Source organism: Aphis gossypii, chromosome 2 (genome assembly GCF_020184175.1).
Source record: "Aphis gossypii isolate Hap1 chromosome 2, ASM2018417v2, whole genome shotgun sequence".
Taxonomy (NCBI): domain Eukaryota; kingdom Metazoa; phylum Arthropoda; class Insecta; order Hemiptera; family Aphididae; genus Aphis; species Aphis gossypii.
In genome coordinates, this window is record NC_065531.1 from 52,128,847 (window position 1) to 52,155,819 (window position 26,973).

The window sequence follows — 26,973 nt, forward strand, 5'->3', positions numbered from 1 at the left end:
TTTTAGGTACCCAAAAAAACTTGAAAATTTAATACAAGGTATCTCATAAGTCGTTCTTATAATAGATAAAAAAAAATCATTGGTTGCAATTTTTTTTTATAAGCATTTACTTTAAAGTTCAAATTTTTACGAAATATGTCAGCGAAAATTTACAAGTAATTTTGTATTTAAAAATTCATAAAATGTTTTGTATTTATATCTAAGGTTAAATATTAACACTAAGTTTTCCTTCAAATAGCTATAGATAAAACTATAATAGGATAATATATCTTATAGAATATAGACTGTTCAGAATTTTATCATTATGTTCAAATTTAACATATTTATCATAGTGACCTATGTCCGAGGTTCACTCGATACCTATACTGTACAGTAGAACGAAACCAACTTGACTTCTCTTTTTTGATAATAAATATATATTTTAAAATTTTTCAGAAGTTTACTTATAAGTTTGTGTTTGTTTAAATCTAAATATTAGCTCAAAATAATTAAATATCTATTTAATTTCATCAATTTATTAGGTATTTTTATTTCTAAGTCAAATATTAATAAAATATAAAACCCATGTTAAAAATATATTATAGTAAGATTCCCAAAAATATATTCTCTTTAATTATTGTAAAATAAGTAGATTAATTTTAAGATTACTAGAAAAATCATAAAAAATGATTTTATATGAATTCATTTTATCTGCAGGTATAACGCGTGTGAAGTAAAAAAAAAATTATGTAATAAATACCTTTTTTTTGGTGCCATGTAAAATAAATATTTAAAAGTTAACCTTATCTGACTGAAATGATAATTCTGTTTTTTTCTCATACAGTTGTATTTAATATTTATGTATAATAATTGTTCCTTATTTTACTATAGAAAATAGTAGGTATCTCAAAATTGTATTTAAAATATTTTGTACTATAAACTACAAATAAAAATATACATTGTGTATTTAATAAAAGTATAAATAATGTTTCTCAAATATTTAACAACACTGATACAGTGAATAGTTGTAGTGATACAATTATAAAATATATAATTTAATGTTTCTTAGAAATATACAAAAATTATAAAAATATCATTGGAAAATGACAAATGTTAATTACCTAGGTATGTCAATTTAAATTTTTATATATTTCCTAAATATTAGGCAAAACTACTGTGTAGCAAGCGGTTTAATGTTTTATATATACGTAGGTAGGTAAGTAATTTAAAAAATCATAAAATAAACATTTTTTTAAAGTGTGTTCTTTGACAAAAAAATGCTTAGTTTATTCTAAATCTGTACTGATTATGTAGGTGCCTACAATTTTATACAATAAATGTGTATAGTAGGTAATTAATTTTACTAGATTCATATTATATTAATCAATTTATCATTTCTTCAATAATCCTATCCATGGTTCCATATGAAACAATATGTATATATAATCATGTGTATCGTAATAAAATAATTATGATACTTGGGTCAAAGACCAAACCAATAGAAAAAAAAGATTATGTTTATCAAAAGTGATTATAAAAATAATCGAGTTAAAATTTAAGACTGCGAATAATTAGTACCTACTTATGTTTATTACTATATTTATATGAATATAGTAATATACTTCGATAAGAAATACCAATTGAAATTGTTCGATCGTAAAAAAGACAAAAACTGCCGTCTGTAGAGATTTACAACCACTCACCCACTCGTGCAGTTCAAACCAGTTCGACCACTTTATTGTTCACTCTCGATATTCAATACACTTGGAGACAACAGACAACATTGAACGTACAATTCGTTAAACAGTTTTAACAGTTTAAAACTCTTCATTCTTGTCTCGTACACTCATCTGTTAACATGTCTACTCCCCGTGTATCCATAAAAAAAGTACTCATCAGCGATGCCTGTGATCCCTCTTGTGCTTCACTTCTTGAAAAAAATGGCATTCAAGTTCAATCAAAATACAAATTGCCAACTGATGCTCTTATAGCAGAGTTAAAGGTAACGTTTTAATTATTATTTCATTATTTACAATATGTACCGTGGTAATTAGTACTATAATTTATGCCGGGTTACGTTACCAATCACTATATACATTTAATAAATTAATGCCTAGGTACTGGCTACTGGATTAATGATACCTTAAAATCAATTTTGTGGTCCATTAAATAATCAATTTTATTTGTAACTTGGCAGTTGGCTTAACTATTATAGGTATCAATTGGAAATGGACATATTTTGTGTAATATGATGGTGCATTGTAAATAAGTATTTTATTTTTAGTTTAAGTATTTAGGTAAAATGTTTAACAGTATTTTTTTTATTCAGTTTAGATTGACAAATCTTAAGTATGAGATTAGATAAGTCTTAAATTTTAGTATGAGAAATATAAATAAAATTATAAAATAATATTTTACTACCTTATAATTTTTAAATGAGTTATTGAAATTTTTGTAGTTCTATTTTTAGTAATTTGAGGTATGTGTTTGATATGTAGGTAGTACCTATGCACTAATGACACAAAAAATAAATAAATAAATAATTGAGATCCTCCGATTTATACTGTTGTGTACCAAAAAATTTTACTGTAAAGTGGTTTCTTGTTGTCTTCTACAAGTAGTGCTGTCTTATTGTAGTCAGCCTTATTATAGTTAATAGTATAAATTAATTTAATTGTATAAACTGTATACAATTAAATTATAGGTAGTAGGTATCTACATATTTTTATTTTCATATTTTTATTAAATATAAGTTTAAAGCAAATTAGATTGGTTTATTCTTAAATATAATAATTATTAATTATTATGAAAAAAATAAATAATTTGTTCAAATAAATTTTTTTCTCAGGCTGGATTATATGATGGATTGGTTGTTCGCTCAGATACAAAAGTAACTAAGGCAGTAATAGAAGCTGGAGCCCAGTATGGCCTTAAAGTTATTGGGAGAGCTGGAACAGGTGTTGATAATATTGATTTAAACGCTGCAACTGATGCAGGGATATTAGTCCTTAAGTAAGTTCAAAGTTGATTTGAATAGGTAACCTAATTGAACTACTTTTATATCGAGAAAATAATTTATTTATTTATGAGAGTAATATCAGTTTGTCAATTTAAGGCACCAATATAATAACCAGATAAATTCATATATTCTATATTCATATTTATAGTTACCTATACAAAACTATACAATTTGATAGTTGCAATAAAAAGTTATGTTCAATTCTGACTTAAGACAAATTTTTACTAGGCTAGAACCCTTTAAAATGGCCTAGAACAGTTAAGTTTAATGATTAAAATTTTATCTGACCCACCTTAATATGCTCGATAATTCGCTAGTTTCTATCTGTGCCTGCATATATACTCAGATAACAGATTTTATATAATATAGGTAATCATTTCATTTTTTTATTCATTAAATACTGACATTAATTAAAATTTATCAATGATTAACTTAATAAATGCCACTTGAATTAATTGTACAAATATGCTTACAAGTTATTACATACAAACATTTAATAATCTCAATAATATATTTTTAAGTGGTTAGTCATATCTAGTGTCAGATAAAATTTAGTTATGTTTCTGATGTTAATTGTTGTGATTTTTTTAAGCATTTAAATTAAGTAATTAAAAAGATTATAATAGATGCATATTAATGTCATGCTTTGGTCTTTGAAGATAAAAATATAATTTATAGTAACAACATACATACCTATCTTAAGTGTTTAATGTGCTTAATTGAAGCGTTAATTTTTCATTAATAACAATCTATTACATAGACACCTAACCTACTTATTAATATTTGTCAAATATTTGATTACTAATAAAATTATCATTTTTGTACAATGATTTATAATTTTATCATAATATTTTAAATTAAAAATTAAAATGGTTTTTATAATGAAAAATAATTTTAATAATTTAATATTGTTTAATATTATATTTTGGATTTGCTTGTGTTATTTTTAAGTGACATATTATTATCAACTATAAATAATTTAAATCAGTAAATTAATTTTCCAAACCAATAAAAATACATATGTATGTATATTTGTTTAAGCATGCATTATAATATTATTTTAAAATTAAAATGTTTAGTAAATTTTATAATTTATAACCTGTTTTAACATGTTGTGGAGGGTAAGGATTAGGTTGTTGGGTTAGGATATCCTATTTTTATATTAATGTTATTATAATAGTTATATAACCAAGAGTGATGAGAGAATGCAGTGGCGCCATAGGCCATGTACATAGGTGCTCGGGGCTCAGGCAACCAATGAAATTATTGTGAGATGCTGGGCACCCATTAGAACGTTGGATATTTATTACATGTATTTATATTCTAGTTCCAACAATAGTAGCAACCAACTATTGTAATGAAATTCAAAACACTGTTAACTGTGTTTTTAGATTAAAATCTAACATCAGTTCTGCTGGACACAACCCTGTGTCAGCTGACGGTGTATTTCGATAAGATAATAATACATCATCTATTCTTGTTTTCAATCTCGTTAACTATCTTTCATTACACAATGACTTAATTAATATATTTTTTTTAGTTTGTACCCCTCTCTCCGCCAACAAATAAAAATTGTATATTATTATTACTACAGTATATTAAACTAAATTCTTTCGAACCAAACGGCGGTCCGTTATCGCACGCAAGTATTTCAGGCGATCCAAAGGTACAGAAACGTCTCAAAACCCCGATTATTTTTACTGCTGACGTATTATTTAAAGCCCAACATTCTATCCATTTACTTCCCTATCTACTAAAATAACTTCATTTTATTTACGTCTAAAAAATCAATATGTATACGCACCATGGATTTTCTGACTTTGGCCAGGGGACAAAAATTTTGTCATTTTTACTTTTATCGTTTTGATGAAATTGATATTGTGAACAGCATTTTATATACTTTTCAATACAACTATCAATATTTGGCCACCATACATAAAACCGAACTAACATTTTTGATCGTACTATACCTGGATGGTTTTTATGCAAAATATTTAACACTTGCTGTTTTAATATATTTGGAACTACTACGAGTACTACTCTATTTCCTATAATTAAACATTAATTTTCAACCGATAACTCGAACCTCCTACAAAAATATGGTTCTAACTCATAATTTTTATAGTCAACCCAACCAGACCTAACTTGCTCGCAAACTAATTTTAAAACAACGTCTTCACTTGTTTCCTTTGCTATTTAGTGAAACGTTAATGGTAACTGTTCAACTAAACATTATTGAACCTAAATCGTCATTAATATTTCCCCTTATAGGTAATCTAGATAGCGCATCAGCATTATTTATATTTGACCCTTTTCTATGTTGAAATTCATAATCATAATTCATAACCGGATAATATTATATCCCATCTTTGTCGCCAAACGTTATGTTTTGAATTCTATACATAGGTAATAGTATGGACGGATAGAACAGAAAGAACGAAACGACAATGTGCACGTAATCTCTAATTAAGACTTTATTAATATTTAATTCGAACTGGCTATCGTGTTGTGCGTCAAATACCCGTTACATAATATTATAATAATAACATACTATATTATAATTAAATAGGTACGTAACATTCATAACAGATACCAAGGCACCCTTTTAGTTTTTTAAAATCTAGTGCCTATAAGTGGCCCCTAGTCACAAATACTAATGTGTTCAAAATATTTTTTTAATAACATTGGTACAGTTTTCAATTTATGTTAATGATTCAAAACATAGTATTTGATTTTAATTTTATTAATTTATAGAAATAATTGTAAATAATATATTATGAATGCCATTTTCTGATGACTTATTGCTAAAAATTAAAAATGTTTAATAAAAACTAATGCTTGTGCATATTTTACCAATAACAAAAGTGGATAGGTACATATTTTCATATTATAAGTTTTATGAAAGTTTCACTCATAATATATACACACATTATACAGCTAGATTTTTATTATTATTAATTAAATTTCAGAATTATGGTCATTGACTATAGAATATATTGTTATGGTAGCTTGTAGCCTGTAGGGTATTTTAGTTTGCTTGGTTTTTGGAACACGTTACATGTTCTCTTATAACATTATTTAATTATGTTAATTTACTAGTTGGTCTATAATCTATATGATTGATATATAAATAATAAAACATTTAATAATATTATAAGAATGAATAAAATCATTTCAGTACTTATATATGCGAAATGCGAATCTCACTTAGATAATTGACAAGATTGAGGGATCTTTGAAATTTTAGTTTCCAGGCCCAAATTTGAAATTACACAACTGTATTTTTACTTTGATTAAAATAATTCTTACATTTTTGAAACATAATATTATGTAATTAAATTTAAGCTGTCAACACTATTTTGTTATTAGTTATCAACCCCTTTTCAAAATTGCTGTCTTCTTTGTTTATATAATTATTATAGTACTAACTTATTATTTTTATTTTAGTACTCCTGGTGGAAACTCAAATAGTGCTTGTGAATTGACATGCTCATTGATATTGTCATTGGCTCGGTAAGTTTATATTTTATAAACATTTATTTTAGGTAACCTAACCTAACCTAAATTTTACATTTAGAAACGTACCTCAAGGATGTCAATCATTAAAAGAAGGAAGATGGGATAGAAAGCTCTACATGGGGACTGAAATCAAGGAAAAAACTATTGGTATACTTGGTTTAGGTAGAATTGGTCGTGAAGTGGCTTATAGAATGCAAGCATTTGGTATGAAGGTACATCAATAAAGAGTAAAATTTATTTTTAAAATAAAATAACATACAATTTGTTATTTTTTTATACTTAGACTGTAGGATATGATCCATTTATCAACAAAGAAGCTGCAGCAACATTTGGAGTAGAATTATTAACTTTAGAACAGATTTGGCCTATTGCTGATTATATTACTATACATACACCTTTGATTGAACAAACAAAAAGTGAGTAATTATATTCAATACCTATACTAGTTAATAAATAATATTAAGCATTTTTTTTTTTTAATTAGATTTGATCAATGATGATGTTTTCAATAAATGTAAAAAAGGAGTAAAGATTATTAATGTAGCCAGAGGTGGTATTGTAGACGAAGCGGCACTTCTAAGAGCTTTGAATGTAAGTTGAATAATTTTATTCAGAATTTAAATTTTTAATTGATATTAATTTTTGGTTAAATTAATAGGATGGAAAATGTGGTGGTGCCGGATTGGATGTCTTGACAGAAGAACCACCCAAAAGTTCTGAACTTAAGACTCTTATTTCACATCCAAAAGTTATTGCCACTCCTCATTTAGGAGCTTCCACTCTTGAAGCACAAATTAAAGTAAATAGTGTCACTTTAATATTTGTACCATATAAAAATTATATTTTTTAATTGATTCTTAATTTATTTGTTATTATAAAATAATCAAAATTTGAATAAGAAAATATTTCTAGTTAATACATTTATTAAAACATGTTGAATTTGTTATAATTGAATTATTATTGTGTGTTATTTCAGGTTGCTGAAGAAGTTGCACAACAATTTGTTGCATTGACTAACCCAAACAGTAATTATTCTTTAAGCGGATTGGTCAACAAATTAAAAAATGGATCATAATAAAAATGCTAATGTTAACACTGTTATTATTGTAACAACTAATTTAATTATTATAACTATAAAACCATAGTTCTTTTATTATACACACAATGTTTACATTAAATCTACTATCATAATAAACGACTCATTTATTAGACTTTATTTCAGTTATCTAAATTAACTTCAGTGTATAGTAAATTATGATATCATAGTTTATGTACAAACAAACAATGAAACAATAGCATATTAGCATAATAGCATACCTATATAAAATATTAAATCATAAGAGATAAGTTTTTTTAAAACACATCCATGTTTTTCCTCAAAAATCATCCATCCTTATTTCCAAAACATTAGTACATCTCACTACAAGAAAGTCTTCAGATTCAAAAAAATGTCTGAGAAAAAAGAAACTGAAGATGGTCCAATACAGAGATTTTGTAAAAAGTGTAATATTAATTATAATCTTATTATGTTAAAAATTACTTTATTTCTGATGTATGGAGGTAAGTTTAGAACTAGTTAAATATAATATTAATAATATATATATTTAACTTTTGTAGTGATTTTTTTATATGAAATATTTACTTTTTAGCAACTTCGTCATTAATTCCATACTTAACTATTCACATGCAAAGCATTGGTTTGTCTGTAGAAGAAATAGCTATTGTTTATTTGGCATTACCATTAACCACATTTTTAGCTCCACCAGTTTCAGGTACCTACCTATTTATATTCCAAGTATTTTTTTTTTATATAAACGAGTACGAGTATATAGATATATTATAGAATAAATTGTAAATTTTAAAGTTGAATTATAGAACTTGAATAATTGTATTTTATAAAACATGAATTTAGGATTTCTGGTAGATAAATTTGGTCATTATAAACCAGTTTTATTTATATCACTGGCATTAAATGCTATATTTCATCATTCTTTGATATTAATACCTCAAATGGAAACACCTGGAGCAATACCATCAGCATATGTCATGAGACATCCAGAATCTGGAAAAGTTGATGTAATTAATAATTAAATCTTTTAAATTTAGAAATAAAATAAAATTATAGATATTGTGCTTAAAAAAATAATATTTCATTACATTATTGACATTATGTTCAATAATTACAAGTTATAATTTTTCTAAATTAAATCTAAAAGACTAAAATTCATTAGACAAAATAAAACATTGTGTAGAATATATTACTTAGATACCCACTGTCAGATATTAATCACTGTGCTGCTAAAAAAGAATGCAATAAATTTAAAAAAATATATCTAATGATATAATGCTCACCGACAGCAACGTTTAATATAAACCTAATATTTATGTATTGTAGTTTCATATGTTCTTCGTAATTATATATCAATAAATAATAATAGTAGGTATAATAATATATTATATCAGAAAAATCATGCTTATAATAAATTAAAAAAATAATATCGCAGAAATGGCGTAATTAATAATTATGAATATATTATATTATATACCAACATACCTACATACCTAATTTAGTCGCAATTCGGTAATCAAATAATTATTATAATATATATATATAATTCGGTAAAAAATAGCAAAAAAGATTTCGTAGGCAGATTGTAGGTATTTTAAATTTAAAATACCGCATTTTTTTGTTAGAATTTCTTGATAATCCATATTTATTATTTACTTATGGAATTTTAGTTTGAAAATCTCGTTCTCATTTAACCATATTTTATTATTAAATTTTCGTAAAAAAGTACTGGATATAAGAACTGTCTAATAATTATATTTGGGTTTTTATCATAGTTTATTATGTACCTACATAACTGAATTTAAGGTAGGTTCCTATATATTATTATAAGAAAAGTTATTTTTTCTTAGTAAAAAGTTGTAAATAATTGTTACTTTATATAAGAAAAAGTAAAAAAAAATTTATGCAAAAACTAATATAATACCTATTGCCTATTATTCTATTGAATTCATTAATTATAATTTATAATTTATATCATATAAATACTTAAAAAATTAAGATGTATATATATATTTTATAATAAAACATTTATTATTATGTTTATGAAGGTCGGAGTATTATGGGCCAATAAAAATTCATTTTACTCAAAATGATACGTAGAAAACTTAAGGCATTCTTCTTTAGGAGAGCAGTATATTACTAATATACATGTATTTTTTATTGCACAATAACTATACAAAATAAGAGCTTAAAGGCATTTTCTTATTTTGATAAACAATTAATGCTGTATCAGGTTTGGTGGAGTCCTTGTCCAAGCAGAGAATGTCCAGAAGCTGAAGAAATCAATTTAGTTTTAGATGAATGTGATGATCATTGCTTGTTGAGAGATTACACTGTACCGCGCGATGAAAATAAAGGGAATACAAAAATTGAACAAAGTATTGCTGTTAGACCACCGACTTTTATCACTGGACTAACAAATCCTCAACAAGTATTGAAATATACCCATATCTATAATAAAATAAATTTAACATAATTAACCGTTTGATGTTTGTGGTGGTAATATGGTAGTTATGTACATTTACATATTAATGTTTATTTAGGAACTATTAGAGATTTTTATTCTTAGTTAATAGATTACTTTAAAAATAAATGTACCTAGCTACCTATATAGGCTATAACCTATCCCGATGAATAGGGGAATAGGTATAGCGAACAGACTTACAGACTACGGTAGATAGGTATATTACATTGATATATGTAATAAACTGACGTCTTACATCTAAAAAGATTTTTACCTATATTATATTTATTTTAATCGAAAATCTCTTCTACTCTACATTTACTCGCATGATGGAAATAATTTATTATGAATAGGTAGATCAATTTGTATAGTTTGTGTTTTTCACTTTTCAGCAACAGCTACCCAATTGTATTGTACCACCCGTTAACAATCACCAACCAGGAATAGACGACCCAGATTTATATTTCATTTACGAAAAAACTAAACAAGCTAAAAATGCGACTAAACAAATGTGAGTATTGTAACCATGAACGATAAACTTATAAAATTGTTAAGAACTGATAAAGTAAGAACCTAAATTAATAAATAGGTACCTATCTAATATTATTATAATAGCAAACCAAAATGAAAATTATAAAGTAAAGTATAAATTAAGGCGTAGGTAGCCGCGTTACATAGTGTAATAGTATAAGTTTGCATAAATTGTAAAATAGAAATAGATAAAAAAAAAATCAGTAGGTAATGATATTTATTGTATTCGTTAATTGACATTTTACAGTGTAAAAAAACCCGAACCAAAGAAAAACAAAGTAAGAATGGGAGTTTTATTGAATAATGAAACTGTAAAAGAAATCGCTAATATTGGTGCTGGATTAAACAACATCAACGATACGTCTAGCAAAAAAGAAGCCACTGTGTTTGTGGTGTTGGACATGCACCCAGGTCTTATGAATCCGACTGAAACATTAGGTAGGTACGATAAGATTCCTATATACTATCAGCAATATTAAGATTGCAATGTATTATATGTAAAATATTCTTCGACTTCTTCGGTGTGTACTTCAGTGACGTAAGTTGAACTACATTTTAAGGGTTAAATTTCTAAGAATACAGTGTTAGAACAGAGCGGGGGCTTCGCTTTATAATGAATTATAATTTTTAAATATATAATAAGTAGGTAAAGGTACCTATTACTTATATTAATACTATAATTCATCTGCAAGACACATAAGATTTTTAGAAGAGATCTCTTCATTATGCTAACCAATAACTTCTAGTTTATAGTGTTTATACATCTGACCAATTGAATACTATTTTATGAGGATGATGGATAGATCACTCCATTTTGAGAGCTATACCTTGGTAAAATAATAAAAATCTTAAATTATAACATTCGGTAAATATAATAAAAATAATATTACTGTACATTTATTGCATTTATTGCAAGAGTCTTTGACGTAGACTTACACATTCTAGTGCATAACAAGGGGGAGAAAAGTACAATATTATTCATAGTTATGGCCTATGGGTTAGTCCTGATATAATGTCTACCCTGTAATGTACTTTGTATGTACTATAGTAATTAAACGTAAAATATTAATCACAACCAATACGACATTATAGGTTGGTGTATGGTAACTGTAAAATTACTATTTTGTATAGAGATAACGGATAACGCAACGCGTCAAGTACAAAAAACTACGCAGTTTCACGCCTGCATATAATATTATGGTCTTTAAAGAATTTTGTAATGGAACGTACTTCATCCAAGCGGCATAACATTGTAGGATAATCGCGCGACGCGTATGCCCATAAACCGTGGAATACAACGGTGCTTATCGCTTGACCAGAAAGGATATTAATTATGACCAAGAGCAATGGGGTTTCTCCTATATATATTATAATAGAACCACCCCAGATAGCGGCTTTTTAAACGTGATTTACTAGCGTTAAAGAAAGAATTATCACGAATTTCTATGTTAATATTGTATCATTTCGATAAAAGACACTTAAAATGTTGTGTCTAATTTATTAGGTATATCAAAAGTTACTGTACACATCCATACACGTTTACTTGGTACGTGGATCACTATAGTATTGTCATTTGTTATACATCTCTTCTCAGAAAAGTCGATACTTGATGTCCATGGATAAGGATATGAATCAACTATATAGAATAGGTACTAAATTATAATACGAGACTCAAAAATCCGCCTTGCACAGTAAAGTCGCCATCAATATGACTACCACTAGCTGTTTATTAGATTATACAAACAGTTAACAGACCTATGGCAAATAATTCGGCAGACGGTTAGGAATATCTGAGACGTTTAGAGGCAGGTGTACACTCCCACCACCTTACAGCTAATTATTATATTTTAATTTTTAAGTAGATGCTAAATAAAGATATTATTATTTATTACCTATACCTATATCACGTTTTCATTCTTGCGTTGATGAATCGATGAGTAAGGACGTACTAAATAATATGTTTCTAGTTCAATTACATGCCTATAACTTATAAAGTTATGAGCCTATGACGTATAACATGTGTCATAAATTATGTACAATAGGAATGGAGCTCCCAGAACTCGATCAAGACGAGCAAGTTACAGATTTTCGTCAACATTTTTCGTCAGATATGTTGGTATCATCTGGAGTGAACTTTTCAGCACTTCTAGATCATGATTTACGATGTGGTGGTAGGGTGTTAGCTACAAATTTAACGTATAACAAACTAAAAGAGCTCGCTGCGGATTGTATGCTTCAAAAATGTATTTTCAGGTAGGTATACAGTAATTACTAATTAGTAATATTATTCCAAATTTCCAAATGTATACACATGTATAAATTTACTTACGTAAATAAGTTTGTTTAAAAGGTGTATTGTTTATGTAGCCCACATACATACCGACTTTAAAATATTTTGATTTAATGTACAAAAAGTATACTAGTAGTCTGGTACCTAGTAAAAGACCTCAGATTATACAACTATTATTTGTCACATCCAATATTTTGGTTCCTTGTTTCCATTATCTGAACCTAAAATAATGAATATATTTTTTAATATAGGACAGGTGGACCTGAACGATGTCCACCAGAGTACAAACCCTCAAACGAGAAAGTGTTTTGGATTTATTTCGGCCTGCGGTTTATAGGTACCACTATGTTAGCCGCATCAGTTACAGTAATGGATCCTATTGCTTTAAGCCTTATACAAAGGTATGGTGGGCAGTTTGGAAGAGAAAGATTATTTTCAACCGTGGGCATGGCATTGTTCTCTCCTCTCACTGGTTGGCTAATTGATTCTATGAGTTTAAAAAAAGGTACAACAAATCATATGATATAGGTTTATTATGAAAGAAAAATATTAATGTTGTTAATCACTTTAAATATTAATGACTTCTTAAATTTAAATTATAAATTAACATAATAAATGTGATGAATGTTGTAAAATATTAGGTTACACGGATTATTCATCTGCATTCTACACCTATGATATACTCCTTGTTTTGTCAATGGTAACATTACTTATGATGCCGGTAGGCATTAAAATGCCTGCAGATCACATCTTAAAAGACATGCTAAGACTTTTAAAATTGCCACATGTAACAGCGTTTATTTTTTTTTTGTTCATGCTTGGAAATTGTTGGGGATTTATAGAGTCGTATTTATTTTTGTACCTTAAAGAATTGGGTGCTTCTAATTATTTATTAGGTAAGTTTTATATAAAAAATAAATAAAATAATGAGTTGAAATAATAAAACAGAATTTATAGGAATCACAGTGTCAGTGGCAACAATTAGTAGTATTCCATTTTTGTATGGTGCAGAAAAAATATCAAAAAAAATTGGACATGTCAATATCATTGTTATAGCTTTCTTTTCACATGCAGCTAGATTAATGGGTTATTCATTTATTGAGTAAGGTCACATTAAATATTTATAAAATACTTATTTTATAATCTGATATTCTTATCACAGAGATCCATGGTGGGTATTTCCATTCGAAGCAATTGAATCTTTGGCAGTCCATTTAATGTGGGTTGCTGCTGCAACATATTGTGCTTTACTTGCACCTAAAAATCTTCTAGCAACACTTATAGGTGTTATTGGAATGTCCCACTTCAGTCTTGGTAAAAATACTTTAATTGTTACAATACTTATTTAAACTGAAAATATCTAAATATGTTTAAGGTCGTGGAAGTGGAAGTTTTATTGGAGGACTTTTAATTGGATCCTATGGAACAAGACAATCTTTTAGATTAATGGGCTTACTTGGAATTTTAAGTGGAACTATATATGGTCTATTACATTGTATGTGGCTATACAAGTTTGAAGATAAAACTAATACTGAGAAATCTGGTAAATTTTATCAACTGAAATGAATAGTATAATATGGCATGAGTATTAGTATATAACTAAAATTATTATTATTTTTTTTTTCAATTTAGAACCATCAGAAGTAGAATCTCTTAAAGGAGTCGAAGAAAACAATAAAGAAGATTTATCTGATTTAGAAGCTGAGGCTAGACGTTTAAGCTTGATGATTAAATTTAATCATCGTGGATCTTTAGCATCATTAGATAAAGAACTACTGCCAGCAACTAAATCCCAAAGCGATCTTCGAAGTGCATCGTTGCAACTCCCTAAAGTTGATTTATTGAAGTCTACTCTTGAACTTAATTACTTACATAAGAAAGCTAATGTGAACAAACCTATTTTAAAAAAGGAAGAAAGTTGTATGTCAACTCCACAGATGAATAGAAAATCATTAATAATTCAAACCACAATGGAAGAAACTAATAATTTTGGAAAAAGTGAAGAAAATTAAATAATAATAGATGAATAGTTGTCAAATAAAAAAAGTATTGATTTTGATAAAAACTCACATTATATTTACATAGAATTTTAATACTTTTTTTGTTTTTTATAATTCCTGTCATCTTTTTGATTACTATTTCTTTTATAGTTGTCATCATAATCCTTGTTATTATATTCTCTTCTGTCTTTTATCTTCATTCTATCTCTTTCTCTTGATTTATCTCTACTACTGTAGTCTTTAGATGATTTAGTTTTAGAACTTACACTAACATCCTTTTCTTGACTATGTTTAGAATGTTTATAACTTTTCTCTCTCCTAGAATCCTTCTCTTGACTTTGACTGTGTCTGGAATGTTTATAACTTTTCTCTTTCCTAGAATCTTGTTCACTTTTGTCATGTCTTTTTTTATACTTTTCTCTTGACCCTTCTCTTTGAGATTTAAAGCGCATATTATCTTTTTCTTTAGATTTATCCCTGTGGTGCCGTTTTTTATCTTTAGATTTTTGAATTGCTCTATTACTTTTATAATCAGGACTTCTAATTATTTCTGGAGTACAAACTTCTCGTTTTATTTCTGGAGTACAAACTTCTTGTTTGATTTCTGGAGTGCGAATTGTTCTTTGAAACTGTGGTGATAAAATTTCCTCTTTAATTTCTGTTTTAAATTCAGTTTTAATCTGAACATCATCATTCTCAAATTTTTCAGTTTTAATTTTGTTAGTGGGTTCTGAGTTTTTTGGTGGTTTGTAATCTTTAACATGATCAACACGTAATATTCGACCTAGTACCCGTGTACCATTAAAGTTATCTACTGCTAATATTGTACTTCTTTGGTCTTCATAGCATACAAAACAAAATCCTTTCTGTTTGCCAGTGTCTTTATCCCGTACCAAATTTAGGTTAGTAATTTCTCCATACCTAAAATTAAAAACAATTTATTAATTTTTAAATAATTTTATTTGATTAATAAATTATACAAAATGCTATTACTGAGAAAATATAGACATGACATCGCCTTCAGAAAGGTCATAAGGTAATCCACCAACAAATATCCATGCACTTGATTTATATTCATCGTGCCATGAACTTTTCGGCAGTCGTTGCAATTCTTGTTCACTGAGTTTTTTCACATTTCTCATATTACTAAAAAAAAAAATACAATTTATGAATACACATTATACATTATAAACAAATATATACAATAAATATTATACAATAATATTGATACTCGACTTAGTTTCAAATAGTAAATATTTTTACTTTTAAACAACATTTTTTTTTTTGTTATTTTATAACCAAAAATTCAAAAATAAACACGGTCATGGTGTATTAAGTATGACATTTTTAAAATAAAATTACATTTAAATGAGTTAGATCATTGTGACAAAGAGAGTACAAAAGAATAACTTTCTTTTAATAATATTTGAAATTTAAAATTGCATACCTACAATGATATTCTCAAATGCAATGTTTTTGACAAAAGTTAATTCAACCTACTGTATAGCTTAAAGTAAAATAAATCAATTTTATAACACTATCAAAAATATAACATGAAATATAATAAGTAATAGACTATCTTAGCTCAGAATTATTTTTTGTGTATAATAATATAATATTGAATTCAAATTTAATATATCCATCACAGTAACCCATTCAACACCTACTTTACAGCGAGTAATACCCATTTGCTAATGTTTTATTATTTAAGACTGTTTTAACAGCTGCACATATGGTTTTTCTTTTATGCATTACTTATGATCTACACACACGTGGATTACCAATATTAAGTTTTATATGCCAAAGTGGCCCTGATCAGGCCTAATAATAATTATAAGTATGAAAATATTAAAAAAATTATTAGTATTAAATCATAATTTTTTATTTTTTATTAAAATCTATAAAAAGTAGTAACATAAAAATTAAATTTGATCAGGAAGAATTAAATTTATTAAAAAAAATAATTATAAATAATATACAGTATACATTTATATATACAGATAAAATTAGGTTAGCATTTATGGATTTAAAAGTAAGTTATATATTTATATAATATATATTATTATAAAAAAATAAGCTATTTTAAATCTTTAAGAAATATGCAAAGTTTAATTTTAAATCATTCTTATTAAAATAACAACAATTTTATTTTAAGTTCACATTTTTGTAATTTCGTCAAATCATAGTTTTGTATAGAATGTATTTTAAAATTATATTTCATGCAGAGTTTTGCACCTAAATCATATGTATTTTTACTTGTTTTCACTCGGTTTTCATTAACCTGGACAAATGGCAAGCCTATACATGCAGTTTATTTACATTATTATTAGTAATACAGATACTTTTCAGTTATCACAACTGCATATATTTATACTTTATTAGGTATGGTTTACCGTAAAAATGGAATGTAATATTCTCATAATTTTATTTTAAATTTACCAAGTTTTTTTGTCAAGCATAAAAACAATACTGGACTAATTTTACCTTAACAAATAGATTTTTAAAGGCACATTTAGAGAGACAAAAGAATGCTTTTTAATTAAAGTCAAAAATAAGACTACATCTACACTATTGGATGTAATCAAAAATCATATTAAGTTAGGCAATACCGTCTAGGCATAATTCTAATTTAGCTCCCAAACAATTTTTTGGAATTTTTTCTTTTAAAATTGTGTGTTTTTGTATACTTTATTTAATGGTACTTTGAAAAAGATTTGCTCAAATTCCCTTTGGAAGTTATGTTAAAAAAACTTTGATTTGAAATCGTTGATGTAATAATGGAATAAACTATAACATAAATTTGTATAATATAAATATAATAATATATTATAGACTTATTTAAGGTGGATTTACTTAACAAGTCAAGGGATATTTTCGATTTTAATTGTCTGAGTGAGCATAGTGAACTAAAAACATCGCCTGGTGTATTATGTGCTTTTTTATAATTTTACATAGGTAGACGGTGAAATATTGAAAAAACAAATTTTCGGTATTTTAAATACAAAAATACGATTTATTGAAAAATTGAACATTTTGAAGTTTTTTGAACATAACTTCTAAGGGAAGTTTGAGCGACTTTTTAAAAGTACCATTAAATAATTAATAAAGCATACAAAAACATACAATTTGAAAAAAAAAATTCCAAAATATCGTTTAGGAGCTAAACTAGGATTGTTCTACTGTCTAATCTGATTGTTGGCATGGATACACAACAGAAGAATTAGAAAAGGCTGGTTTCAATCATCTAACAGTGAATTACATGTCATATAATTGTGTATATCCAACAACAGGTGCTCACATACAGAATATTAACGGTTATGGGTATCAGCTAAATGGCAAAACAAAAAACTTAGGAGACATCTAGTTAGAAATTTGATAGCTATTTAGTTGAGTTAACATAATGTCAAGCTCTTTAAACAGATAATTCCTTTGTCAAAACTCCAAATACATACCACGACATTTTCTACCTCGTATGAATTATTAATTTTATCAATTACATCAAATGTTTTATATTTAAATCATTATTATATTATCATTTATTAAAATTATTATTTGTCATGATAACTAAATAGTACAGTAATACAGTAAGTAGTTCTTTGGTTGTTAAGATTTTGTCAATAACGGTTAGTTTTAATCGTAATATTCAGCACAGCAAGAACAAAAATAATTCATAGTTATAAGTATAGGTATTTATAATTGAAATTTTTAAAATTAAATAATTGAAGTATTATAAATCTGACTAGAACCGAATATTAACCGGACATAGTAAGAACGGCCCTTGAGAGTGTTTTAATTTTGGTTTAGGTATTAATTGTCCAATCTTGATAAATGATAATATATTATTTTTTATACTTCTATGGATAATATATTCATAACACATTCAAGTTATTGTGTAGGATAAACTACATATTAACATTAAGAAATAAAATTTAAAACTGGTATATTAAGTAAGAAAATAAATGTCAAACAATCATTTAAAAACGTTGTACTTACGTTAATGGATTCATTTTAATTTTTAATAATTGTCCGTTAGCCTTTGTACTTAAAAGATTATTTATAATTTAAACTAAAAAATGTTTTAATAGTTTTAACTGTTAACTATAAAATAATAAATTTATTTTAAATCACATTACTCGTAAATCGTAATGTTTATAACACGGCCTTAGATATAAGATTATAATTTATACCTTATCATGAATGATTTAATGATTAGAGAGATAGTCACTGAAATAGATAAGGTATACTGGAGCACGGACTCGGCCGTAAAAACACTAAAAATGAGTCGTCGCGGCGTAAGCGTTTTACGTTGATCCCACTGTCGAAGGGCAAAACATTTTATTTTTACACAGGAAAATACGATGGAGTTGTAAATAATGTCTATATAAGTCAATTATAACTTCAAGTCTCAAGACTCATCATTAGTTTGAAATTTGTAACAATTTTGTATTGTATATCTTGTCTATCTCAATAGAGATAGTATAAATATTTGTAATACGTATAATTATTATCCATGATAGCGCAAAAATGTACGTTTGGACTCTGTATAGAACTATAGAAATATAGAATTAAGCATTGACTATAGTAATTTACATTTTAAAATTTTACAAAAAAAAAAAAATTAAAAAGTATCGTATTTTACTAGTATTTACTATTTATATCTATTCTGTGTTTATACTGCACAGACACCTGCTTAGATGCATATCAATTGCATTGTTAAAAATTATTACAATTTTAAATAATTCCTTTAATTGTTAGGTTATTGCAGTCAAGTGTTGTTGTTACTTGTTACCAAGGAAACGAGACACGGACAACAACATCATTTCAGTTAAAGTAATAATTAATTGCCAGTTATAGCCTATAGGCCTTAATGTTTATTTAACTATTTTAACAAGTGGATTAGACATTTTACAAATTATTTAAGAATTTACATTAATTCACCCAACTAAAATTTACAGTAAAAAAAAATTCAATTGATGAAAATGAATATCAATGGTTCATACAAATTCATTAAATGTACACTTTTATTGCAAGAGATTTTTAAAATTAAAGTCTTCACATAATATATATTAAATTTGGAATATTCTGTTATTACTCAACAAATGAATCTAGTAATTTTATTGTAAAAATATATTATCTTTTTAATTTTTAAATACCTATCTAAATTATTTACAATATCTATTTACCACTTACCAAATTGTGCAACCTATGTTTGTTTAAAATAATAATTAAATTATTCCTGAAAATATAATATGGAAGATGAATGTTTCAAATTCAAAGTGGGTATTTTATTATTTAGTTTAACAAAATAATTTTTTAACAGTTGATGCATGATTGATTATCAAAGGATTATTTTTGCTAAATTATCAATATATTTTACAGACAATAAGCTTACTATGTTGTTGTATATTGGCATGCACTTCAAAAATCTAAAATCTACTAATATTATAAAATCTATAAATTTAAAAAAACAGTTTTCAGTAGAATGATATAATTTTAAAATTAAGTACATTGACATTTATGAATTGGCTAAATTTAAATGTTTTCAAATCTTAATTATTTTCACAATATAAATTTTGAATTATTATTAATGAGTCATTATTTCAGCATATTTCCAAAGAAGATTTTAATAGAACTTACAAAAAAGTCAATCGTAGTCGACAAAAACAAATAGATGATCGACGTTGGAATGTTTATATGGAATCAATTAAAACTACAGACTCCAAAAAAACAAACATTATTGAAAATAACACGGACATTAAACAAAGTGAACACTCATTTAATAAATGTAGAAATAGTCAATCAAGCATACATGATTCAGTAAATTTATACTCATTGCATGATCCTTATGATGTTAATCATATACATGGGCTTAGAAAGTATTTACTAAAATTATAATACTTAATATTAATATTAATTAATTTTAACTTCAATATTTATTTTGTTTTTGTTATAGTCGTTTGTTTAAAACATTTATGGAGTTTTCTAATATTTTAAAAAATGCACTTTTGCCACCTGTTTTAAAAAGTGCTAAAAAAGTACGAATTAAAATAAAAGAATATGATCAGCAAACAAATAATTATATATTTGATCTAAACTCATTGGTAAATAATTAAAATTTGTGATAGATTACTTTGATATATTACTTTTGTATTTTATACTCCTTAAGTATGTAACTATTAAAGAGTAAAATTAGATTGACTAAGAAAAAATATTAAAAATATATGAAGTAAACTATTTACTTACTGTATTTTTCTTAATGTATTATAACAATAGTTTAAAAGAGGAATTAATTCAGTACCTGGATACATTTTAAATTAGTGAACCTTTAGTGGGGAGAGGTTGGTAATATTTATTTATTTATTATTTTAGTAGATACCTATGTTTTTATACTGGCCAAGATAAAATAATTACTATAGAAATAAATAATTTAAAATATTGGTATTGGGTTGTTGTAGCTAATAAATACATCATATAAATATAAAATAATTAATTCATATGATAAAATATAATGTTGAAAAATGTATAAAAATGTTTAGTCTTTCTTTGATTACCAACATTTTGCTACACCTTTTAAAATTGTTTTAAATGGATTCCAATTAATTAGTTTTGATCATCACATAAATTATATCATGTACAAGTTAATGTTTATTTGTTCCTGTATGGCTTTGTTGTCCCAACTGGCTAAACCCCTCATTCTCTCAACATTTATTGTGTGGGCTACTAAGTTAGGGTCCATGCAACTTTATCTATGATTAACTTTTTTATATTAAAATCTGTGTTGTTGCAAATTAACATACGCTTTCCAGCGGCCAGAAAAAAATATATAACCATCTCTAATATTGGTTAATAATATGTATTTATGTTATTTCTGGTCGATTTTGCAATCTAACTATAAAACATTGTTTAGTTTCATACCACACTTGCATACCATCAAACATTCATTGCTGAAGTAATATATGCTTTGAATTATATTTCCAGTGTTCAAAAAGACTTTTAATTATTAAATTTGTGTGACAGGGTGATAATAAATTTGAGTGGTAGGTCTATAAAGTTTTCACTCACCCCAGGGAGTTATAAAAAATCAATATCAAACAAACTAATTATAATAAAAAATTGTTATTTGTAATTTTTATTGAAAATAATTTTATTTAGAAATAATCAATTCTTACATACTATTAAGTCTCATAAAACATTGGGAAAATTTTTTTAAAAATGAGCAGTACTAAACGGCATTTTGTTTTTTTCATGTTGAACTTATTTTCTTAGGATGCCTATGATAACCAGAAATTCGGAACAAAGATTTTAATGAAAACATTTGAATTAAAAAACTTAATTTAAACAAATTTTGGATGACAGACAACAATCTAATTTAATGGAAAATTACTTTAAAAAAAAAATACCTCCATATTTTTTTATGAATGACATGATTACCATCTCTTGCAGCTATTTAAATTCTCATTTTTCATATTGTATTACTGTTTCATAAACATTTATGTTCATACAGTAAGTTGATTATCTATATCAGTGCTTCTCAACCTATGAAAGCTCATAGGTAGTATGCGAAGACAATCTCCCTTTATAAAGTTCTATATATAAAAGGTTGAGAACCGCTGATCTATGTAATAAATGCCTCGCTATGAATGGTTGTGTATTGGTATTCTTCTTCTTGAGTAACAGGTCAATCTTAATCTTATAACAGAAATCTTTGTTTCATTTTCTTTCAGTTTTCTGAAATTAAAAAAGAATCAAAACATGAAGAACTGTATAATAAAAAAAATAAAACTAATGTCACATTGAGAAAAGATTTTCAAATTAAGTTAATTAAATGCTATAAATTAGCAATTAGTGCTATAAAGGTATTTATAAATAAATTTAATTATAATAATATATTAGTATATAATCATGTAATGTTTTATACCACTTTAAGATGTGTTCAAAGACCTTGGAAGCTGGAATTTATAACCCTATTCAAAATAAAATGAAAAATTTATTACAAATTATATCAGCTTTATCATTAATTACTGGAAAATATATTTATGGAGAAATATTTAAGAAAAAAAAGAAAGAAAGTTTTGTATGTATCATTTTAGTTAAATTGCTTTTATGATTACTACTATTATCGATAAAAATATATTTAAAATGATTTTATTTTTATGATTCTAGGATTTAGTTCAACATTGCAAAGATTTAGAGAATATGTTGGAGGAATGTGGGTATAAAGACACAGACATTGACAATTATAGTGATAATAATAGTAATATACTAGATGAGCTTTCTAATAAAGCTTTAAGTAAACCTAAAACCCAATCGTTTTCTGCCAATTCAAATCGATTAAGTATGTATAATCAAGATAAACCAAAATTGGGAACATACTATGCTCAGGGATGGTCAAAAAAATCATTTGAATTATCTAGAAATAAAGTTTTATCAAAAAAAGACAGTAATTTGAACAGTAAAAATAATTTAGACAATGTCAAAACTGTAATTGAAGAATATCCCTTCAGAGAATTGAATGTAAGATATATTTTAATGTATATAATTATAATTTTTTAGCTTTCAATTTTATTTCAGGAAGCAAATTATAATTTTTTTTTTGAACAGACACCGAATGAAAAATTCATTGATACCAATGAAGCAATTAAATTTTCAATAACTTCAAAAGTATTAATGTATGTATAAGTGTGTAATGTATATAAGTACTCAGATTTACATTTTTAATGTTTTGAGTACTAACCATATTGAATCTAAATTTATTATATAATATATTAGTTAAATTAATTACATTATTTTGTAATTAGGTATATTTTATTCTGATTATCACTATTTTTATTTTGAATACATGTTCAAGAATATTAATGAATTTATTTTAAAAAAAGTGTTATTTATTATAATTTATAATTCTGTTAGCTTATACTTAATTGTGGTTATAATTTAAATAGATAAATATTTTAGGTCAAATCAATTAAAAACAACCGGCAATGTTGCCCTATACATTGTACAAGAAAACATCTGGAGAACATTTCCTATTAAAAGTACTAAATTTGTTTAATTTATAGTTTATAAAGAAATATTTTAATTAAATTAAATCTAGAGCATTTTAATTATCCTATGTTTAATTAAATAATAAATTAATCTAATATTTGTATATTATTAAGATTTAAGGCTCTCTCAAAATGGACATATGATTTTAAACATAACTCCAGAACAAACTAAGGAAAATTATTTATACAAAAAACAATTCCAACAACAATCATTAATAGAAAAACATGATGTTGATATCTTATTCAAGTAAATATATTTATAATTTTCTATTACACTTATGATGTAAGGAAGATATCTTCTTTACATTCTAAGTCTACCAAAATATTTATAAAATTGATGTATTCACGAGAACAAAACCTTCTTTTTAATTGAGTCAAATTAATATTTTTCTTTATCGTAAATTTAAATTTTTAGCCAAATATATTATTTAATTATCAACGTAGGTACTAGATATTTATAACTTGACATTTTTAATGTTGACTTAACAACTAAGTTAGTTTAAAGGGTTATTCCATAGGGTATACTACATATACGCCGTATATACTCTCAAGATTTTTTTTCAATAATATGGATGTACTGAGTATGCTCTCAAGTCTCAATAGATTTGTAATTTTAACTCTAAGATATTTTTACAATATATCAAAATTATAAGTATACCGCATATACTGAAATCATAGACAAAGGAAAAAACAAAATTAATTTAACTAAGTAATTTTCCCATATTTACATTAATTATCTATGGGTTTATGACTGAAAGAGTCATATTCTTTACTTTTTAGTATTTGTAAAGATTGACGAGATATAATATAAAGAAGATAAGTAAAAATCTGTTGAACTGTTTTCCATATTAATGACACGCTTTTTACGGGCTTTACTATTATAACCCATTAGAAAAATATTTTTATTGTATTAAATATTTATATTTTGGTATTTGATGATTTAGTATACTCTCAAAAAAATTATTGGGAACGTCTCTGATCATTTATTTTAATTTTTGTATTTACAATGGTGGTTTAGAACCACCATTATTCTAACAACTTTTTTAAAATTCTATTTTAACTTTTATTTGATGTGTTTTTACTTCTATACTTATAACTATTTATCTCAGAAAAAAAAATGTATTGTATTTATTTATTTAATTTCATGACTTTTCTTTTAAAGTATTTCAGAGTCAATTATGGATGACCTGATAAATGAAGTTTTATCAAAAATCGATTATGATGCAATAATCAAGAAATTAATAAGAATGGAACTATTGGAATAATTTTAAAGTTTCGAAGGCTTAATCATTTCTAATTTAAATGTATTTTTTTTTACATAGACATAAATTAGGTAAAAAAAATATGTAATATAATTTTAACAATAAAATCAATAATATATATTATTTTTAATTTATAACATTTTTATTTTGGGAGTTATACCGGGACGAAACGTCCGAGGACTGATTTTTTTGACGGGGGCGAAACGTCTGTTTACCATACTAGTTATAGTCTACTAGCCTAGCCTAGGTGCGGTTTGGCAAAAGATATATTTTTCCTCAAATTTTTAGTACTTTATTTTCTATTTGAAATTTAGTTAAGTTTAATTTTACTAGTTACTACATAATTATAATTTAATATTTATAATGTAGTAGTTTAATTTAGTTTTGATATTTAGGTACCTATAGGTTATAAATAGTTATAACTTTTAATTTTCTCAGCAGTTCAATTTGTTTTTATCATAGATCTTAATAATTAATAAATATCTTAATAGATCTTCAGTTAATTTAGGTCTATGGTATTTATCAATGTTTGGCGGTCATGGTGGTTTTCATCAGCTATAACATCCATTCCTCAAATGTGAGCCACTGATAAGTGATATACATACACGATACACGACTGCAAATTCCATTTGGAATACACGATTCCACATAAGTTTAAATGCAACGTTGCCACACAATTACCCTTGTTATTAATTATTATTTATTATAAATTGTAATTTTTGAAATATTAAATTTTTTCTCGGTTGATTAGTATTGATGTACAAGTACCACGATTGGCACGATTAAAGATAGTATGGTTGCGTGACGAGGTATGATAATGTATAGGCATTATGCGGACACGAAAGTGCTTACAGTAAATCTGACTGCATGGTAGCGCTCTCTATTGGTTAACAAATTCACAAGAATTAATTTATATGGTTTTGACTGCGATCATAAATAGCATTGCGGAAGACCACAATAGAAATATGTATAATTATACTATTATTATTATTAATATGTATATTATATACAGTATTTACATATTTCTTAAGCTAGTAGCCATGATTGGGATTCGGGAATCTGTTTTTTATCATATGATATTTACACATTGACATAACATCTTGTTTTAAAATATATAAAAAATTGTGATTTATTCTTTAAATTATAACAACCCTAAAAAATGTCTTGTTGTATACGTTCACCACATTCTGTGGCAAACACCACTTTTGGAGTACCAAAGGATGAGTTGGAAAAGTTTAAATGGGAGGAAGCTTTAGGCATGAAATTAAAAAAAAGCCACCGCGTATGTGCTTCTCATTTTAATGAAAGCGACATAATAAGCTGTTGGAATTCTGGTTTGAATAATTATACGGTAAGTACTTAATAAGGTCCAGAGAATATTAAAAACAATTTTAAAAAATCAGTAAATAAAATAAATAAATTAATAAACAAATTATTAATACCTGAAAAACATATGAATGTTTGTCAAAATAAAATATTTACAGGTATGTTATAAAAGAAAGCAATTAAAGAAAGGAGCAATACCATCATTAACTTGTATTGACTTATCATTGTTTTCAACTTCAAATAACCATATGCAGGAAGTAGGTGTATTTTAAAATTTATATTTATTATTATATAATGCATAATACATATATTATAAATATATAGGTACTATAATAATTATTACTGAATTTATGTTATTTAACTCCTAACTTAAATATTGTTGATACAATTCTTCAGGAAAATTCATTTACTATTAGTCAAACAGCAGACACTTCTGTTAATGATTTTTCTTTTACACCATGCGCTGAATCAAC

At 25.7% G+C, this 26,973-nt stretch overlaps 4 protein-coding genes across 8 annotated transcripts; 3 read left to right on the top strand and 1 right to left on the bottom strand.

Annotated features, from left to right (window-relative positions):
* Positions 1-1,674: 1,674 nt before the first annotated feature.
* LOC114121786 (D-3-phosphoglycerate dehydrogenase) lies at positions 1,675-7,733 on the top strand. The gene is made up of 8 exons (XM_027984244.2): positions 1,675-1,981; positions 2,828-2,991; positions 6,446-6,511; positions 6,576-6,729; positions 6,801-6,933; positions 7,002-7,108; positions 7,176-7,316; positions 7,494-7,733. The coding sequence occupies exons 1-8, from the start codon at positions 1,838-1,840 to the stop codon at positions 7,590-7,592; spliced, it is 1,008 nt and encodes a 335-aa protein (XP_027840045.1). The 5' UTR covers positions 1,675-1,837; the 3' UTR covers positions 7,593-7,733.
* Positions 7,734-7,864: 131 nt separating this feature from the next.
* LOC114121785 (uncharacterized) lies at positions 7,865-14,964 on the top strand. The gene is made up of 13 exons (XM_027984243.2): positions 7,865-8,077; positions 8,167-8,289; positions 8,430-8,593; positions 9,820-10,017; positions 10,443-10,561; positions 10,829-11,019; positions 12,624-12,834; positions 13,123-13,376; positions 13,513-13,767; positions 13,829-13,973; positions 14,034-14,185; positions 14,247-14,414; positions 14,504-14,964. Exons 1-13 carry the CDS (start codon positions 7,966-7,968, stop codon positions 14,881-14,883), a joined length of 2,472 nt encoding a protein of 823 aa, XP_027840044.2. The 5' UTR covers positions 7,865-7,965; the 3' UTR covers positions 14,884-14,964.
* Positions 14,899-19,027, bottom strand: LOC114121787 (uncharacterized). Its single transcript, XM_027984245.2, has 3 exons — positions 18,865-19,027; positions 15,865-16,017; positions 14,899-15,792 (listed from the first exon to the last, which is right to left on the bottom strand). Exons 1-3 carry the CDS (start codon positions 18,876-18,878, stop codon positions 14,961-14,963), a joined length of 999 nt encoding a protein of 332 aa, XP_027840046.2. The 5' UTR covers positions 18,879-19,027; the 3' UTR covers positions 14,899-14,960.
* Positions 16,768-25,311, top strand: LOC114121804 (uncharacterized). Of its 5 annotated transcripts, none has more exons than XM_050199788.1 (11): positions 19,165-19,397; positions 19,627-19,979; positions 20,476-20,747; positions 20,825-20,972; positions 22,596-22,727; positions 22,799-22,945; positions 23,035-23,385; positions 23,443-23,540; positions 23,824-23,903; positions 24,027-24,159; positions 25,075-25,311. In XM_050199788.1, exons 2-11 carry the CDS (start codon positions 19,971-19,973, stop codon positions 25,175-25,177), a joined length of 1,473 nt encoding a protein of 490 aa, XP_050055745.1. In that variant the 5' UTR covers positions 19,165-19,397; positions 19,627-19,970; the 3' UTR covers positions 25,178-25,311. The 5 variants fall into 5 exon arrangements, with proteins under 5 accessions (XP_050055744.1, XP_050055745.1, XP_050055747.1 ...); XM_050199790.1 differs by having other exon boundaries at positions 19,627-19,701; XM_050199787.1 differs by lacking the exons at positions 19,165-19,397; positions 19,627-19,979 and adding an exon at positions 16,768-16,903.
* The last annotated feature ends 1,662 nt before the right edge of the window (positions 25,312-26,973 follow it).